Source organism: Geotrypetes seraphini, chromosome 13 (genome assembly GCF_902459505.1).
Source record: "Geotrypetes seraphini chromosome 13, aGeoSer1.1, whole genome shotgun sequence".
NCBI lineage: Eukaryota > Metazoa > Chordata > Amphibia > Gymnophiona > Dermophiidae > Geotrypetes > Geotrypetes seraphini.
Genome location: NC_047096.1, coordinates 70,074,316 through 70,093,920, shown reverse-complemented (window position 1 = coordinate 70,093,920; position 19,605 = coordinate 70,074,316). Strand labels below are relative to the sequence as shown.

Below are 19,605 nucleotides of genomic sequence, written 5' to 3'. Positions count from 1 at the left end.
GCAAAGTGACTTGGACAAACTAGGGGAATGGGCAGAGAGATGGCAGATGAAATTCAATGTTGAGAAGTGTAAAGTATTGCATGTGTATACCCGAGTATACGCGAGGTATAATTATACGATGGGAGGGATGTTATTGACTGAGAGTACCCAAGAAAGGGACTTGGGGGTAATGGTGGACATGACAATAAAGCCGACGGCACAGTGCGCAGCTGCCGCTAACAGAGCGAATAGAATGCTAGGTATAATCAAGAAGGGTATTACAACCAGAACAAAAGAAGTTATCCTGCCGCTGTATCGGGCAATGGTGCGTCCACATCTTGAGTACTGCGTCCAGTATAGGTCACCGTACCTTAAGAAGGATATGGCGTTACTCGAGAGAGTTCAGAGGAGAGCGACACGACTGATTAAGGGGATGGAAAGCCTTTCATACGCTGAGAGATTGGAAAAACTGGGACTCTTTTCCCTGGAAAAGAGAAGATTAAGAGGGGATATGATAGAGACTTACAAGATCATGAAGGGCATAGAGAGAGTAGAGAGGGACAGATTCTTCAAACTTTCAGAAAATAAAAAAACAAGAGGGCATTTGGAACAGTTGAAAGGGGACAGATTCAAAACAAATGCTAGGAAGTTCTTCTTTACACAACGTGTGGTGGACACCTGGAATGCAATTCCAGAGGACGTTATAGGGCAGAGTACGGTACTGGGGTTTAAGAAAGGATTGGACAAATTCCTGCTGGAAAAGGGGATAGAGGGGTATAGATAGAAATTTACTGCACAGGTCCTGTTGGGCCGCCACGTGAGCGGACTGCTGGGCGCGATGGATCTCAGGTCTGATCCAGCGGAGGCATTTCTTATGTTCTTATGTTCTTAAGGGGGGGGACAGGCAGGCAGGCCTTCAAGGGGGACAGGCAAGCAGGCCTTCAAGGGGGGAATAGGCCTTCAAGGGGGGGGACAGGCCTTCAAGGGGGTGCAGGCCTTCAGGGGTGGGAGGCAGACCTTTAAGGGGAGAGACAGGTCTTCAGGGGAGGGGGGCACTGGTGTAGAAATACACGGAGGGAAGAGGGGGGTTCAAAGAGACGCGCATATGCTGGACTTTGGGTGGGAAGAAATAATGGGTCTGAAAATAGAGGAGAGGGAGAGAGATGATGGATCATGGTTTTTAGGGAGGGAAGGAACAGAAAGGGAGAGAAGTTAGACACAAGGGATGGTGTGGAGGGAGGGATACAGATACTGGATAGGAGGGTAGTTGGGAAAAAAAAGGGAGAGATGGTGGACCCTGGGGTGGTAAGGAAGGAGGGAGAGATGCTGGATGAAAGGGTAGTTAAGAAAAGATGGATCTGTGGAGGGAGACGAAAAAAGGAAAGATGCCAGACCTCCTTCTTCCTTCTTTCTGCATGCTAGCCATCCATCTGCCATCTCTGTCCTCCCCGTTTCCCTTCTCTCCCCATACTGGGGAGGGAAGGGAAACGGGGAGGACAGAGATGGCAGATGGATGGCTAGCATGCAGAAAGAAGGAAGAAGGAGACCCTGGCAAGCAAGTTATCAGAAGACAACCAGAGCCTTGGATCAACAAGATTTGAAAAATAACCAGACAACAAAAGGTAGAAAAACTAATTTTATTTTCTGTTTTGTGATTACAATATGTCAGATTTGAAATGTGTATCCTGCCAGAGCTGGTGTTAGACCACAAACATGAGTTGGATTTAGCAGAGAGAGGAAAAGTCCTTTTTGTTTCTTTATTTTATTTACACCACAGCGCCAGTGTGTTTAGGAGAAGCCAAAGGGGGGTGAAAAAACTATAAAATAAACCCACCAGGATGTTTGAAAACAAAACAAAACACCCAATTGGGCAGGAAAATCGAATCGAAAAACCAATTCAATAGGCTGAATCGAATCGAATTTTTTTATTTTTATTTTTTATTTTTCATGAATCGGGCAGCACTAGTTTGCGCTACTGTCTTAGACTTTAGGACCTGGGATTGGGGAGAGATGGCATTCTCAGTACTTTATAATGCAAGTGAAACGAGGATTTGGTCAGACTTTTGAAGGGTCTGAAGAAGAAAAATATTGTATAGGCCGGGGACATGAGACAGCAGGAAACGGGAACTTTTCTTCCTTCTATTTTTGTGAGTGGTAAGGCTGAGGATGTCAGAGAGTTCAGTTAAAATATGTGCTTTATAAGAAAATATAATAATGTGTTTTATAAAGTTTATAGATCTTATATCAAGTTTTACTTCCAAAGATATTATAAAAATATTACTCTTCAACCAATGTTATTTATATCAATTTAAGACATTTGTATGGACCTTCTGTTTGTAACTAGGCACCACACTGCCGGTTTATTCTGCATCAGTCCATATTTAATAACTTCATTGACTTTATTTCATTCTGTATTTTTTCTTTTCTTTCATGTATTTGGGTTTTTTTTAAAAACAATGTATCAATTGTTTTTTTATATATATAACTCATTGGACGGACAATGCGTTCCATAAAAATTTGTCTGAATGAACATAAATCCCGGGTCCGCACTGAAAGAGACACTGCCCCTCTGATTAAACATTGGCAGTTGATGGGACATACTTGGTCTGATATCAAATGGAGGATTATTTTGAAATGAAGGTAGGGTGGGTTAGAGAAAAGTTTGTGGCTGCCCTCTTTAGGCTCAGGCCCACCCAAAATTTGCTGTCTAATAATGCCACTGCTATGGTTATGTCTTGCCTTGACTATTGCAATGCCTTATATTTAGGGTTACCACAATATTTCATTTGTGTGTTGCAAATTGCCCAGAATGCATTAGCTCAGGTGATAACTAACTCTGCGACTGAGTCATATTACATCAATTTTGAAATGGTTACACTGCTTACCAACTGAGTAATGTACAGTATTACATTTAAATTTTGTTGCCACTCTATAAAGCATTGGACATCGATGCTCCTTTGGCTATTGCATCATTGTAGAAAATTTATAAATCAACATGTTTTTAAAAGATTTTTAAATCATGGTCTTTTAATCATGGTCTGGGAGGGTGTAGATGGGCTGGAGTAAGTCTTAACAGAGATTTCGGCAGTTGGAACCCAAGCACAGTACCGGGTAAAGCTTTGGATTCTCGCCCAGAAATAGCTAAGAAGAAAAAAAAAAAAAATTTAAATTGAATCAGGTTGGGCAGACTGGATGGACCATTCGGATCTTTATCTGCCGTCATCTACTATGTTACTATGTTAAATGTTGCATCTTTAAATCTGAGACACCTTGAGGATTCTGTTATAAAGCTCATTGCCACAAGAAGTAAAATTCCAACATTATCTTTTTATAAAGGTCTTAAGGCAAATTTTTTTTAGACTTTCTTTTTGTGATGATGGTTGATTTATATTTTTACTCTCAGCACTTGTCCATTAATCTGACCTAAACTGATTTTGTGTTGGGATTTTGTGTATATGTTTTTATCTGTTTTAAATTCTTTTATAGAAACATAGAAACATGATGGCAGATAAAGGCCAAATGGTTCATCTACTCTGCTCATCCGCAGTAACCACATGCCCTATCTCAGGACTTTTTATTATTATTATTATATAGATGTATTTTTTGTACACCGCTTAGACCAGGCCATCTCAATCTAATCTTCAGGAAACACCATCAGGTTTTCTGTATATTCACAATGAATATGCATGAGATACATTTGCATACCACAGAGGAAGTGCATGCCAATCTATCTTATGCATATTAATGTTGGGTATCTGGAGTAATGCATTCAATTCTGGTCTCCTTATCTCAAAAAAGATATAGCAGCACTAGAAAAGAATTAAAGAAGAGCGACCAAGATGATAAAGGGGAAAGACTAAAAAGGTTAGGGCTCTTCAGCTTGGAAAAGAGACGACTGAGGAGAGATATGATTGACGTCTACAAAATCCTGAGTGAAGTAGAACAGGTACAAGTGGATGGATTTTTTTATTTCATCAAAATTTACAAAGACTAGGGGACACTCAATGAAGTTATAGAGTAATACTTTTAAAATCAATAGGAGGAAAATTTTTTTCACTCAGAGAATAGTTAAGCTCTGGAATGTTTTGCCAGAGGATGTGGTAAGAGCAGTTAATGTAGCCGGTTTTAAAAAAGGTTTGGACAATTTCCTGAAGGAAAAATCCATAGTCTGTTATTGAGAAAGACTTGGGGGAAGTCACTGCTTGCCCTGGATCGATAGCAGGGAAGGTTGATACTCGTTGGGTTTTGACCAGGTACTAGGGACCTGGATTGGCCACCGTAAGAACGGGCTACTGGGCTTGATGGACCATTGGTCTGACCCACTAAGGCTATTCTTATGCTCTTATGTTCTTATGATGTGATTGTGTACCGCGAGAAGCCCTGCCTTAGACTATTAAGATATAGCAGTAAATAAATAAAGATGATTTTTTTTTCTATCCGCAACACCAGGTGTTCCATTCAGAGAAGCTTCAGGAGAAGAAGACCTGGATGCAGGCACAGGTGTACTGCCGGGAGCTGGGGGCCCAACTCCTCAGTATTGGCAGTATGGATGAGGAGCATTTTGTGGCCCACCTACTCAACAAGAATTTTGGGTGAGGAGCTGACAGTAACCACATGTGCATATATGAAGGTCTATAGGCCTGATATTCAAAGCAATTTAAGCAGACAGGTGCCTAAATGAGGATATTCAGTGGCACTTAAACCAGAGAGTGCCTGAATATTCCCACAGACTGCCCAGTTAAAAAGTGGACAGGTCAGAGAAAGTGCTGGGGGTGGCACTGGGAAGGAGCCTCAACTTATACAGGTGCCAGCAATACTCAATGCCAGCACCCATATTAGTTAAGCGGGTGCAGGCACTGAATATTAGGCTAGTACCTGTATAACTTAAAAATAAAAAAGATCCCCACACTCCCAAGTCCTCTCCTGCCCTCCCACTCCCCTACAATGCTCCCTCTTTCCTTCCCCCTCCCCCAGCCCGCAGCAAGTAGGGCCCCTACCCCAGCCATCCAGGTAGGCCCTCCTGGGCCTACTTGTATCCCTGGAGATCTAGTGGTATCTTTGGGGGCAGGAGACACAGCCCCCTCACTCCTGACGTTTGTGGTGCTTTTTTAAAATGGCTGCCACAACCACTTGCAACAGATTGCTTACTACTGAGGCGGAGGCCTTCTTGTGGTCTGGGGAAGGGGGAGGGAAAGTGGGGACATTGTAGGGGGGCAGGAGGGGGTTCAGGGCATCTTATTTAAAAAAATTAAGATATGCGGGTTCCGATCTGATATGCAGCTGGAGCTACATGCAGGCCCCAGCATAAGCTGTGGCACCCAGCCCACCCACATTTAGCCTCCAATATTCAGTGCAAGTACCTGGACATGGCCCAGCACTGAATATTGGGGCTAATTTATCTAGTAATAGTAAGTGTTTAAAAAAAATGCTGCTAAACCAAAAAACAGCATAATAGTATTTTTATATAAGATTTTTTCTTTATATAAATTTTTGTGTATATAAGTCTTCAGAACTTGCCATCCACCAGCCAAACCTGGAAGAAGAAACAAGTAATTTAATCAAGTTTGCAGATGACACAAAACTATGTAGGGCAGTTGGGTCACAAAAGGACAGAGAAGAACTCCAGAGAGATTTGAACCAGCTAGAGAAATGGGCAGAATAATGGCAGATGAAGTTTAACACAGAAAAATGCAAAGTGATGCACCTGGGTAAGAAAAACAAGGAACATGAATATAAAATGTTAGGTGTAACATTGTGCAAGAGCGAACAAGAAAGGGACCTGGGGGTACTGATAGACAGGACCCTGAAGCCATCGGCACAATGTGCAGCAGCAGCAAAGAAAGCAAACAGGATGTTGGGCATGATAAAGAAGAGAATCACGAGTAGATCGGAGGACATCATAATGCCGCTTTACAGAGCAATGGTCAAACCACACTTGGAATACTGTGTCCAACACTGGTCTCCCTACCTAAAGAAGGCTATAACCCTGCTGGAGAGGGTGCAAAGACGAGCCACGAAGCTAGTTAAAGGTATCAAGAATTTGAGCTACAAAGAACGCCTCGGAAAACTGGGATTGTTCACCCTCGAGAAGAGAAGACTGCGAGGGGACATGATAGAGACTTTTAAAACACTAAAAGGATTCGACAAAATAGAGCAAGAAACATTGTTATTCACTTTGTCCAACGTGACTTGGACAAGAGGTCATGGACTGAAGCTGAGGGGCACCAGGCCCGGGACAAATGTCAGGAAGTTCTGCTTCGCACAATGAGTGGTGGACGCTTGGAACGCACTCCCGGAGGAGGTCGTGATGGAGACCACCATTCCGGGATTCAAGGGCAAGTTGGATGCACACCTTCTCGCAAATCACATTGAGGGATACGAGTAAACAAGGTTTCTCAACAGGGAACACCTGGCTTGGCCTCCGCAAGTGCGGGTCGCCGGACTGGATGGACCTGGGATCTGATCCGGCGAAGCCATTTCTTATGTTCTTATGTTCAGACTTAAATACTTTTTTTCTTTCTTGTAAAGTGCTCTGTGCAATTCATGTGTGAAATTCATCTTATAAAAAACATATTCAAATATCTATAAATTTTGTTAAAACTTTGTACAGTACTTAGCTTCGGCAATGATTTAATATGCTTTCAGCATAAATCGATAGATGTCAGGCAGGACCTGTCAACTTGACATGTTTCGCAAAGAGAGTCCCCCCCCCCACTTTTTATTTTGCTCCGCTGCATCCCAACAGGAGATTGAGAGGGGACATGATCGAAACATTCAAAATACTGAAGGGAATAGATTTAGCAGATAAAGACAGATTGTTCACCCTCTCCAAGGTAGGAAGAATGAGAGGGCACTCTAAAGTTGAAAGGGGATAGATTCCATACAAATGTAAGGAGGTTCTTCTTCACCCAGAGAGTGGTAGAAAACTGGAACGCTCTTCTGGAGTCTGTTATAGAGGAAAACACCCTTCAGGGATTCAAGACAAAGTTGGACAAGTTCCTGCTAAACTGGAACGTACGCAGGTGAGGCTGGACTCATTTAGAGCACTGTTCTTTGACCTGTGGGCCGCCGCATGAGCGGACTTCTGGGCACAATGGACCACAGGTCTGACCCAGCAGCCGCAGGTCTTATGTACAAAGTTTTAACAAAATTTATAGATATTTGAAGAAGTTTTTTTATAAGATGAATTTCACACATGAATTGCACAGAGCACTTTATAAGAAAGAAAAAAGTATTTAAGTCTGATGAAAAGATACAAGCCAAAAAAAACAAGACTAAGAATAGTTTGGCTGGTGGATGGCAAGTTCTGAAGACTTATATACACAAAAATTTATATATAAGAAAAATCTTATATAAAAATACTATTATGCTGTATTTTGGTTTAGTGGTTGTTAAAAATCTACAGTATTGTTGAGTAACGGTTGGCTATATATTTACACATTTAAAAAAAATGCTGGCCATTACTGGCTGATTCCTGTGCCAAACATGCATGGGGCTTTATAACACACAAGGTTCTATCACACACATAGTTGGAACTGGTTGTGCATCCTTCTTTCAATGATATCAGTGGTCTCTAGGATGAGGAACTTGTGATGTCACAAGCACTGCATTATGACATCACAGATCAGTCCAGGGAGATTATAAAGGGGTATAATTATGTACCTGCAGCTTGGACACTGACTCCCTATCATGTGACTTACATTTTGATCAGCGAATCGGAGTCTGAGATTCATGAGCAGTACTGGTTCTGGATTGGTTTGAATAAACGAAATCCTGGAGGGGACAGAAGCTGGACATGGAGTGATGGCCTTGGGGTGAGTGGTGATGTGGTTGTCATTGCTATGGCTGGAGATGACTGTTGTACTGGGCATATAGAATATTGATGAGAATACTGAAGCTGAATGAGTCCAAAACAAAATTACTTTGGCTTGGCCCAAAATTAGATCAGCTACCCATGCTCATTTCATTACCTTTTGGTCCCACACTGCAGATTGAATTCTCAAGCAAAGCTTTGGGCATCATTATTGACTCTACACTTTCATTTAATGGCCATTTCAACTCTGGTAAAAAAAAAAATGTTTTTTTAGCCTACACATGTTGAGAAAAGTGAGATCCTGCTTCCTCTAACAACATTCTTTCCAGGCTGGACTATTGTAACTCCATCTATCTGTCTAACCAAGAAAAGTCTTCAAAGACTTCAGCAGATCCAGAATACTGCAGCTAGGTTGATCTTCACAAAAAGTAAATTTGATCATGTTTCCCCGCTTCTGTCAAAACTTCACTGGCTTCCAGTAATTTCTAGGGTTCACTTTAAGTGCATGGCATTCTTCCTCCTCTAATTCCACTATCTTGGAATTCTACGAGACCTGACACTTCTAGATCCATCCAAAAACGTAAACTATTTTTCCCCTCGTTAAAAGGCATTATCTATTCTGGAAAATTAGGGAAATCTTTTTTCTTCAAAATCACTCAGCTTCCTTCCCTGTTGTGGAATCTGGGCTTCTTCCAGTTATTCCGAAAGCATCTGAAAACGTGGCTATTCTCAAAAATGTAAATCTCGCTACCCTCTTTATAATCACTAATTCTTATTATGTTTTTCCTTCCTTATATTAAAGTTCCTGTAAACCGTGCCAAGCTCTATCTTTATGGAGAGGATGCAGTATATAAAATTAAGGTTTAGTTTAGTTTAATAAGTGGCACACAGCCCAATGAAAATAGATGAATCAGGAAATAAGTTACTGCCCTGCTGTCCTGGAGAAGGGTTAGGAACTAGAGACTGTCTCCTCAGAAGGGGCTGGGTGGCCAGAAGCACACTTCTGTTGTTTTAAGTTGTTGAGACCTGCAAATAAGAGGGGCTCAAAATGATGGGAGTTTGACCTGGAAGGGTACTCTTTTCCAGTGTCCTCAATAATGGGTAAAGCAGCTTCTTCCATCTATTTATCTATCAACTATCTACCATGAACCCATGCCCCCCCCCCAAAAAAAAAGGAGAAAATGGGATAAAAAGACCTCAGATAAGCTTCATAGGTCTTTAAAAAACTCACATTATCCTCCAAGCAGATTGTGTTTTCTAGGCTGCTAAATATGTTCTAAATATTATGGCAGAATCAGTACTGACTAAGGTAAGTTTGAACACTTTTTAAAAAAAGTTATATTTTGAGACTGCTACAATAATTTAGGGGTTTTGTTACATTCATTTATGGGGGGGTGTTTCATGAAGGGAATTTTATTCTATATTGTGGTCCTTCGTCACCTAGGTTTGGCACATGTCAAGCATTATCCACCTTCCCCCACTTTGGCTTTTTGTCTCCCTTCTTGCAGTATGCCTACAACAACTTTGACCGCAGTAGCCATGACGACGATGATATCCGCAGCTGTGTGGTGCTGGACCTGGCATCCTTGCAGTGGATGGCGCTGCAGTGTGAGACACAGCTGGATTGGATCTGTAAGCTCCCCAGAGGTAGGGGCTGAGAAGGTAGAGGTGGGGAGGCATTGGGCCGACACAGGGGGCATTTCCAAGCACCCCTGGAATACCGTGTACGGATGGCAATCATTCACTTTCTGTGGGTCGATGTCTGATGTGACAGTTGCGCTCCCACATTCACAGAGGGAATGCAGGGGTATGGCACGGGACTTTTCATAAAATATAAACAGTTCCAAATAACAAATGTGTAACAGTGGTCTGGGGTCTCTCCCCCTCAATTCAGCAAATCTGGTGAGCCACCTCATATGCCTAGCCTTGTCTATGAAAATATGTAGGCATATTTTGACTCACCAAAAGATAAAAGGGCCAGTGTTTAAACATTGCCCACAAAGTATTTGACCTTCGAAAGTAGCCACTTTTTCCCTCTCTGGTGTCAGATGCAAAGTAATAGCCACAGGTGGGCCTTAGCCCCTCCACTTTGAAGTCAGACCCACCAAATCAGCAGCAACAGCATAAGCAACTGAGATGAAAACCTGTAGCAGTGTTAACATCCCTACCCATCCATGTCAACCTGTGGCCCCACCCAAAAATTAAATCCTGGCAATAACTTTCTCTGTCTTCTCAGATGCACACTCACTATGGCTATAAGTTTAAATGATTCCATTGATCATAAGCTTATATCGGCTACTCTCTCTTTTTCAGGAAAGGATGTCAAAGAGCCAGAGGTCACACAAGGTTAGTTCTGTATTCTTTCACTTGCTGCTCAGGGTAACCACATTCTCTGTGTCAAAGCTTCACTCTGTCAAACACATTTAAGTAGGCTGAGGACAATTGTAGTGTCTGGTGATCTTTGCGCTCATCTAGTCAAAATTTATTAACTGTGCCATCATTAAAAATCATTGGAACAAGAAGAGCGGAGATGTTTACTGTTGCAGGGCCACAATGGTGGAATTCCCTTCCCCATTACATCAGAATTGAAAGTGACATCCTAGTATTTAAAAAGCTTTTAAAATCTTATTTATTTAAGGACGCCTTTGATTTATAATTTAACTAAAGGATGCCTAAATCAATTTTTACGTAAGAAAAGCTTTGAAAATTTTACCCTACCTTTCGTTCTTTCCTGGTTTTTTGTTTTTTTCTTCTCCCTCATTGTAACTTTACCCTCCTTCCCTTTCTCTCATGTGAGTCTGTATTGATTTTATTGTAATTAGGTTATAGTTTCTATATTATACTATTATGTACATCGCCTAGAATTTCGAAATAGGCGATTCATCAAATGTGAAATAAATCTTGAAACTTGAAACTTGGTGAATATGATTCATGGTTTGCCTGTAGACACCCTGTAAGTATCCACCATACATATTTACATACATATATCATATACCACTGAGGGCCAGTGCAGGGGTTTTAGGCACTCTAGGCAAACTTTCAGGCCTCTAATTTGCCCTACCGTGAACACATTATGCATTTAAATGTTGAACTTTGTGTGTCTGTCTGTCTGTCTGTGCATTTCTATGTGTGTGTATGAGACGCATACAAAACAATATGAATAATTTCCAGGGACTCTTTGAAAATGGCGCACCCTTTCTGCTGGTAAAAGCATGTATTGATGGTGTTTTTCTTTGACTACAGCTGCTATATGCTGTCCCTCAGAAGCTGTTGGAAAATCTGGTAACCCTACCTGCCACCCCTCTCTCACAGACATGTGCTGTCTTAGCAGGAAGCAAGGAGTGGGTGCGGTACCTGGATGCAGAGTACAAATTTTTTGAACATCAATCCACCTGGCTGCAGTCTCAGCGTATCTGTACCTGGTTCCGCGCAGAGTTGGTGTCTGTCCACAATCAGGCTGAACTGGATTTTCTAGGTCAGAACCTTCAGAAGGTAAGAGGGAGAGTGAGTACTGTATGCTATTGCAATGAAAAGAACCAGCTCAATCTCTTCAGTTGGTAGGTAAGACTATGGAAGAGCATTCCAGCTTTCTACCACTCTCTGGGTGAAGAAGAACTTCCTTACGTTTGTACGGAATCTATACCCTTTCAACTTTAGAGTGCCCTCTCGTTCTCCCTACCTTGGAGAGGGTGAACAACCTGTCCTTATCTACTAAGTCTATCCCCTTCAGTACCTTAAATGTTTTGATCATGTCCCCTCTCAATCTCCTCTTTTCGAGGGAGAAGAGGCCCAGTGGTTGTCTAATATGGCATCTGGGCACTCAGATGCCATTATGGAATAATGAATAAGTTGGCATTTGTGCACCAACCTTTAGGTGTGATCACTTACGCCCAGGGCAGGATTAATCCTTAGGTAAACCCTAGACAAACCCAGTGGGCCCCCCCCATCATAATATAAATGCATTTCACAGGTTTCAGAGTGGGGCCCCCATGGTTGTCACTGCAGAGGAAAACCAGCAGAAGAAATGCTGCTCGTTGACTTCTCTGCTGCTATTTGGGTTTTTTGCCAGGTACTTGTGACCTGGATTGGACCAGATGAAGAGATAGAGGCAGAAATGTTATCAAAAATTATGGAGGCTTCAAACTGGGTTCCATAATAATAATGGTTGATTTCAACAAACTTGATATTGACTGGGTAAATGTAATATCAGGTCATGCTAGGGAAGATAACGTTCCTCGATGATATCAAGGACTTCTTTATGGAACATCTGATTCAGGAGCCAACTAGAGGGAGAACAATTCTAGACCTAGACCTTAGTGCAGTGTATCGCAAACTCTGTGCCGCAACGAGATTCTGGGTGTGCCATGAGACGCTGGCGAGGAGGAGAGGAGCCAGCACCGACTGACTGCTTACAGGATGTGCCTCTCAAGAGGCACATCCTGTAGGCAGTCAGCTGGGGCCAGCGCCTTTCCTCCTCTCCACACCTCTTCTCCTCTAGCAACCCCCCCCCCCCCAGGATAGTATAGCAGGCTCAGGGCCCTGTCTGGAGGGCCTCCGTGCATGTGTGGACATCGACATGATGATGTCATGCATAGCGTGACATCATTGCGTTGACATCTATGCATTTCCGGATGGCCTCCAGCCGCGGCCCCAAGTTTAGTGTGCTGCGGCTTCAGAAAGTTTGCGGGACACTGTCTTAGTGGAATGCTTGATCTGGTGCAGGAAGCAATGGTGCTGGACTGCTTAATAATAGTGATCATAACATGATCAGATTGTATATAATTTCTGGAGTAAGTACACATAGGAAATCCAATATGCTGGCATTTAATTTTCAAAAAGGAGCCCATGATAGAATGGATTTAAAAAATACTTAAAGGAGCAATTGTGAAGGTCAAAAATGTACATCAAATGTTATTCAAAAATTCCATCTTGGAAGCCCAGACCAGACATATTTCATGTATTAAAAAAAGGAAGAAGGAAGAGTAAATGGTATCCGGCATGCTTAAAAAGTGAGGTGAAGGAAGCTATTAGACCAGGATAGGCCACTTAGAAACAGGATACTGGGATTGATGGATCTTCGGTCTGTCCTAGTATGACAACACTTATGTGCTTGTATTCTTAGAGCTGGGTGTTCTGTCTTTGGAAGCCTGTGTACTTATAAATAATTATATACTCTTTGGATACATTGCATGGTTTAGGGCAGGGCTGCCTAAGTCCGGTCCTCGAGATCTACTGGCAGGCCAGGTTTTCAGGATATCCACAATGAATATGCATGAGAGAGATTTGCCTGCACTGCCTTCTTGGCATGCAAATCTCTCTCTCATGCATATTCATTGTGGATATCCTGAAAACCTGGCCTGCCAGTAGATCTCGAGGACCGGACTTGGGCAGCCCTGGTTTAGGGTATTAGTTCCCAAATCTGTCTTGGGCGCTCCCCAGCCAGTCAGGTTTTTGGGATATCCTTGATGAATATTCATGAGTTCGGTTTGCACTGCCCCATTGCATGTAAACCTAACTCATGAACATTCAGTGTGGATATCCTGAAAACCTGACTGGCTGGGATGCCCCTAGGACAGGATTGGGAACCACCGGTTTGGGGCTTGGATTAAGCTTCAGATGTGGTCAGGGTTGGGGTGATCTTTGCCAATGACTGTTTTCTCCATAGCAGTTCCACAGTAGGAGTGGGATGGCCTATATCACTAACCTGTTCCTTCTCTCTTTCTAGTTCTCTCATGGGCAGGAACAGCACTGGTGGATTGGATTACATACTTATGAGAATGATGGACGGTTCAGGTACCTCTGGTTCTCCTTTTCTAACACCTGAGGGAAAAATTCTGTTCGTACACATAGTGCAGAGAAAGCCACAGAAAACAAAAAGTCTGACACTCAGTTTCTCCTAACAGACTCCAAACAATTTGCCAGTAATGAGACTTCTACCAGGTGAAAATAGTTTTGATTTGCAGGACCGCAGCATGTTATAATTGTGCCCTGTGCCCAGCATGATGCCCCTACCCCCTAATTCCCTCCCAGAGAGAAGTGGATGCTCTTTGGGTTGGGAAGTTCTTCAGAGTGAGGATAGGGGCTTTCAGGAGGGGGATGGATGGGTATAGGGCACACCTTGACAAGTTTTTATTAAATCCAGGAATCAGTTCAAAAAAACTTAGAGGAGCCAACAACTGGGATCTCTCTTGATTTTTTTTTCCCTACTCCTCCAATAATGTCCCCCCACTTTCAAATCAGCAGTAGCTCTTTCAGAACTGATTTTCTAAAGCTCTTTCCCTATTCTGTATCTTTTTTTTATAATTCTTTATTCATTTTTATAACTTACACCAAGTGCAACAAAAAGTATCAACCATTTTGACTTAAATACATCACTTGAATTCTACAATTCTTCATATTAAATAGAATTATCCCTCTCCCTCCCCTCCCTTCAACATCTCTTAACGCTTATACCATATGTTTATATATCTTTATTAATTTTCAATTTAAATTCAAGTTTAACACTTGTACAGAAAGCATTAGTCATAATAACATAAGAACAAGAAATAAATTTACGTCCAATAGGAAAAATATTATTTAACTATTTTGCTCAAGTCCTCCTTTAGATCCAAGATGTAGAAATAGCGAATAATTATAAAGCAAGAAAAAAAAATAAAAATTTATAGCAAGATGCTAAAAAACTATAGCACTGAAATTGAGATCTCGTATTTATATGTAGGGTTTAAGATATTCCTCGATCCAGACGAGACATTGCTACAAAAGTTGTCAATTGAGGTGGTTCAAAGAACACATACTTAACAGAGCGGTAACACACTATACATTTACATGGGTGTCTCAAATAAAAGGTAGCCCCCAGAGATGTAACCCCAGGTTTCAAAAGAAGAAATTCCCGGCGACGCTTCTGTGTTTCCCTTGTAAGATCAGGAAACATCTGTACTTTACAGCCAAGAAAAACTTTTTGTCTATTTTTAAAGTAAAGTCTTAATAACCATGTTTTATCTAATAGGAGCGCCACGGTTATAATCAAAGTTGCTGGCAATGCTAAGTCCTTATCAGATGTCTCTAATATTTCTGAAACATTTAAAGTTCGTTTGTCCAGTTCTTTTTGTTGTTCTACAAAAGCTTTCATCGGCAAATAATAGACCCGTGAGAATGGTGGTAACATTTCCTCTGATACTTCTAATATTTCCACTAAATATCTCCTAAACATTTCTCTAAGATTTACCATCTCAAGTTTAGGAAAATTAATTAACCTTAAATTATTACTACGAGAATTATTCTCAAGCATTTCAACTTTCCTTCTCAAGTTGGTATTATCCTTGACCAGAGTCTCTTGAAGTTATTTAGATATGGAGATTTCCTTTTAAATTTTCTGTATAGATGCTTTTGAATCAGTCAATTCTTCTCTCAAATCATTCAATTGTTTTGTTTGTTTTATAATTTTACTTTCCAAGTATTGAAATTTAGGAGTAGTGGACTCCGCAAAGCCAGCAATTAAATCCCATAAAGGTTCTAAGGTTACCACTGCGGGCTTTACCAAAGAAATCGAAGTTTGTAAGAGTGCTCACCATTCTGTAAGTGTTCTTCAGGGCCTGCCTCCTGGATATCGCCCCCAAGTAAAGTTGGAATATCCCCAGGTATATTGATTAGGGCTCCTTTAATGTGAGCCCCTACCTCCAAGCCTTCTCCCAGTTCCAATCTTGCCTCTGAGGGAGAAAATGCCATGGACTCCGGGGTTTCCCCACCCCTGGGAGAGCTAGTGACCTGGGGTTGTAGGGGCGGCGCCCTTGCATCGGGACTCAGCGTGACATCGTGCCTCAGAGGAACAGCAATGGGTTCGCCTCCCTGTGTCCTCAACAGGCCTCCATCCGACGCACGAGAGACCCCCTGTATTCGCCTCAGGAGCTGTTCTATGTTGCCAAGAGGAGGAACCTCGGGACGCCGCGAGGCAGCAGCAGCGCTCCGGCCCCTTCTCTTTGGCATAATTGTAAGTATCCACAAAGCCCGTACAGGGCTCGATACAAAGAAAATTTCTAAATTAAGGACAAACCTGACGCGAACAGCCCAGCGCGTCTAGCTTGAAGACACCATCTTGGATCCACGCTTATACCATATAAGAAAGTCCCCCCTCCCCCCACCCCATTTTTTCAATTGTACAATTTCCCTATTCTGTATCTATTGGTAAAGAAATTTTACTAAATCAGTCCCATAAGGCAGTGTTTCCCAAGCTGGTCCTGGAGAACCCTCTTGCTGGTCAGGTTTTCAGGATTACAATGAATATGCATAAGATTGATTTGCATACACTGCCTTCATTATTTGCAAATTTCTTTCTTGCATGCCATGACAGATTTGGAAACACTGCTATAAGGTTCTTCTGAAAATCATAGTTACCTCCTTTGATAGGTGAAGCAAAGAAGTGATTCTCTTTGTTTCATATTGTCACTATGGCCTGGGTCCTCTCTTGTCTTTCTCATATTTCCCCCCCCCCCACCCCCCAGTTTTGCTCAGTTTCTCTCTCAGCTTCACCTGGAATCTGGAAGATGTACTAAGCCAAATTGACAAGTTAAAAAGTGATAAATCACCTGGACTGGATGGTATACATTCCAGGGTACTAAAAGAACTCAAACATGAAATTGCTGACCTGCTGTTAGTGATCTGTAACCTGTTGCTAAAATCGTCCGTAGTACCTGAAGACTGGAGGGTGGCCAATGTTACACCAATTTCTAAAAGGGCTCCAGGGGAGATCTGGGAAATTATAGACTGGTAAGCCTCACTTCAGTGCCGGGCAAAATGGTAGAAACAATTATAAAAAATAAAATTGTGGAACACGTAGACAAACATGATTTAATGAGACAGAGTCAGCATGGGTTCAGCCAAGGAAGATCTTGCCTCACAAATTTGCTTGACATCTTTGAAGGTGTGAATAAACATGTGGATAATGGTGAACCGGTTGATATAGTGTATCTAGATTTTCAGAAAGTTTTTGATAAAGTTCCTCATGAGAGGCTCCTGAGAAAATTAAAGTGTCATGGGATAGGTGGCAAAGTTCAGTTGTGGATTAGGAATTGGTTATCGGATAGAAAACAGAGGGTAGGGTTAAATGGTCATTTTTCTCAATGGAGGAGAGTAAACAGTGGAGTGACACAGGGGTCTGTACTGGGACCGGTGCTATTTAACTTATTTATAAATGATCTGGAAATTGGAACGATGAGTGAGGTGATTAAATTTGCAGATGACACTAAACTGTTCAAAGTTGTTAAAACGCATGCAGACTGAAAAATTGCAGGCGACCTTAGGAAATTGGAAGACTGGGCGTCCAAATGGCAGATGAAATTTAATGTGGACAAATGCAAAGTGAATAACCTGAATCACAGTTACCAGATGCTAGGGTTCACCTTGGGGGATTAGCACCCAAGAAAAGGATCTGGGCATCATCGTAGACAATACGATGAAACCTTCCGCCCAATGTGTGGCAGCGGCCAAAAAAGCAAACAGGATGCTAAGAATTATTTTAAAAGGGATGGTTAACAAGACTAAGAATGTTATAACGCCCCTGTATCACTCCATGGTGCGACCTCATCTGGAATATTGCTTCCAATTCTGGTCTCCTTATCTCAAAAAGATATAGTGGCACTAGAAAAGGTGTAAAGAAGAGCGACCAAAATGATAAAGGGGATGGAACTCCTCTCATATGAGGAAAAACTAAAATAGTTAGGGCTTTTCAGCTTGGAAAAGAGACCGCTCAGGGGAGATATAATTGAAGTCTACAACATCCTGAGTGGAGTAGAACAGGTACAAGTGGATCGATTTTTTTATTCCACCAAAAATTACAAAGACTAGGGGACACTCGATGAAGGTGCAGGGAAATAATTTTAGGTTGTAAACAATTTTTATTGACATGAAACACGCAGAAGTGAATTCAGCAACAACAAATGCCAGCACAGAAAAAAGATACAATGGCTGCATAAACAAAGACAACCAAACACAAACATGTCAATTATAACGCCCTAAAAAATACCCAACCACCCCCAGGTCCGTCTACCTCCAACCCTACCCCCACCAACACCCCACGCCCCCCCCAGGAAGTGGAACGCCAGGCAGAAAGAAGACTGTCGCAAACCAATTTCCCCCCCCAGGGTCTGGACTCTGATGACCCAAGGGCAGCAAAACAAGCTAAGCATCCCCCTCCCCAAAAACAGAACCCCTCCAACCCCCCCTCAAGACCCTCCCCCCTTATTGAGCCTCGGAGCAGAGAGATGTCGAGATCCAGAACTAGCCAGGAGAAAGCAACTTCAAGCCAGGGTGTTCAGAAGAAGGCCACGCCCCCTAGGAGACAAAGAACTTAAATATGGATCCCATATCAACAAGAAGCTCCGACGACGTTTAAAGGAACCCCCCACCTCACGGGCCTCCTGAAAAACCAACTCATGAAGATGAGCTCTCCAATGCCAAAAAGATGGAGGAGTCGATGAGGTCCATTGCTGCATAATACAACGTCGGGCCAGGAGACACACCTTATGACACAGCCAACAAGCATCCGGAGGCAAAGGAAATACTTTTAAAACCAATAGGAGGAAATATTTTTTCACTCGGAGAATAGTTAAGCTCTGGAATGCATTGCCAGAGGCTGTGGTAAGAACAGATAGCGTAGCTGGTTTTAAGAAAGGTTTGGACAAGTTCCTGGAGGAAAAGTCTTTACAGGGGGGAAGCTACTGCTTGCCCTGGATTGGTAGCATGGAATATTGCTACTCCTTGGATTTTGGCCATGTACTAGTGACCTGGATTACCACCGTGAGAACGAGCTACTAGGCTTGCTGGACCGTTGGTCTGACCCAGTAAAGCTATTTCTTATATTTGTAGTCTCTCTCATGTAACCCCCTGCCCTTGTGCCTTTATCCAGAGTCTCTATATCATACCCCTCCCTACTAGCAATCATTTATATATGCTACTAGACCTATTCAGTGCTGTACACATTATGCAGATATTTCCTCTGTCCCTGGTGGTCTCACAATTAGGGTTACCACTCTTCAGTGGAGATGGTCCCGCTTGAGTTATTTGGACACCTTTAATGCAGTTTGCAATGTGTGTACTCTCGCTGGACCCAGAATCACAATGTGTACTCCCTCTAGACCCAGAATCACAATGTGTACTCCCTCTAGACTCAGAATCACAATGTGTACTCTCCTTAGACCCAGAATTACAATGTGACCCAGAATTATGATATGAGCCAACCCCAGACTTGAAAGTGTGTATACTCACCCCTGACTCAGACTCAGAATTGCGGTGTTTACTTACCTTAGTCTCAAAAAAGTATTGGCAGCTTAGCTTTCCAGATAGGTTGTTTGTGCCCGTACCCTCCCCCAACTTACCTAGTTTAAAGCCCTAGTGTAGTAGGTGGGCTAGACGGTGTCCAAGAACGTTCTTCCCTCTTCTGGTCAGGTGTAACCCGTCTGGTCCCTGTAATCCTTGTAATGCCTCTCCATGGTGCAAGAACCCGAAGTTCATCTCCTTGCACCATCCCTGCAGCCAGTCGTTTGCCCTCAGGATGCGATCCTCCCTGGCACTGCCCTTACCCCTTACCGGGAGGATTGAGGAGAAGACCACCTGCGCATCCAACCTCCTCAGCTTCTCACCCAGGGCTCTGAAGTCTTCAGGTATGCTCTCCGGGGTGCTCCTGGTGGTATCGTTGGTTCCGACGTGGATGAGAATCATGGGGAAGTGGTCGCGGGGCTTGATGAGTCTGTCCAGGCAAGCGGTTACATCCCGGATCCTGGCCCCTGGCAAACAGCAGACCTCTCTTGATTGAAGGTCTG

At 42.6% G+C, this 19,605-nt stretch overlaps 1 protein-coding gene across 2 annotated transcripts in view; it reads left to right on the top strand.

Moving 5' to 3' along the window:
- The window catches only part of MRC2 (mannose receptor C type 2), a 143,550-nt gene that overhangs the window by 81,215 nt on the left and 42,730 nt on the right, over positions 1–19,605 (top strand). The window contains exons 13-18 of one of the 2 annotated variants that reach the window (XM_033918346.1): positions 4,429–4,571; positions 7,691–7,793; positions 9,301–9,439; positions 10,106–10,138; positions 11,124–11,284; positions 13,518–13,585. In XM_033918346.1, coding sequence (XP_033774237.1) covers positions 4,429–4,571; positions 7,691–7,793; positions 9,301–9,439; positions 10,106–10,138; positions 11,124–11,284; positions 13,518–13,585 — 647 coding nt within the window. Of the gene's footprint in view, positions 1–4,428; positions 4,572–7,690; positions 7,794–9,300; positions 9,440–10,105; positions 10,139–11,120; positions 11,285–13,517; positions 13,586–19,605 lie in introns of both variants that reach the window. The other variant, XM_033918345.1, reaches the window with a different exon arrangement.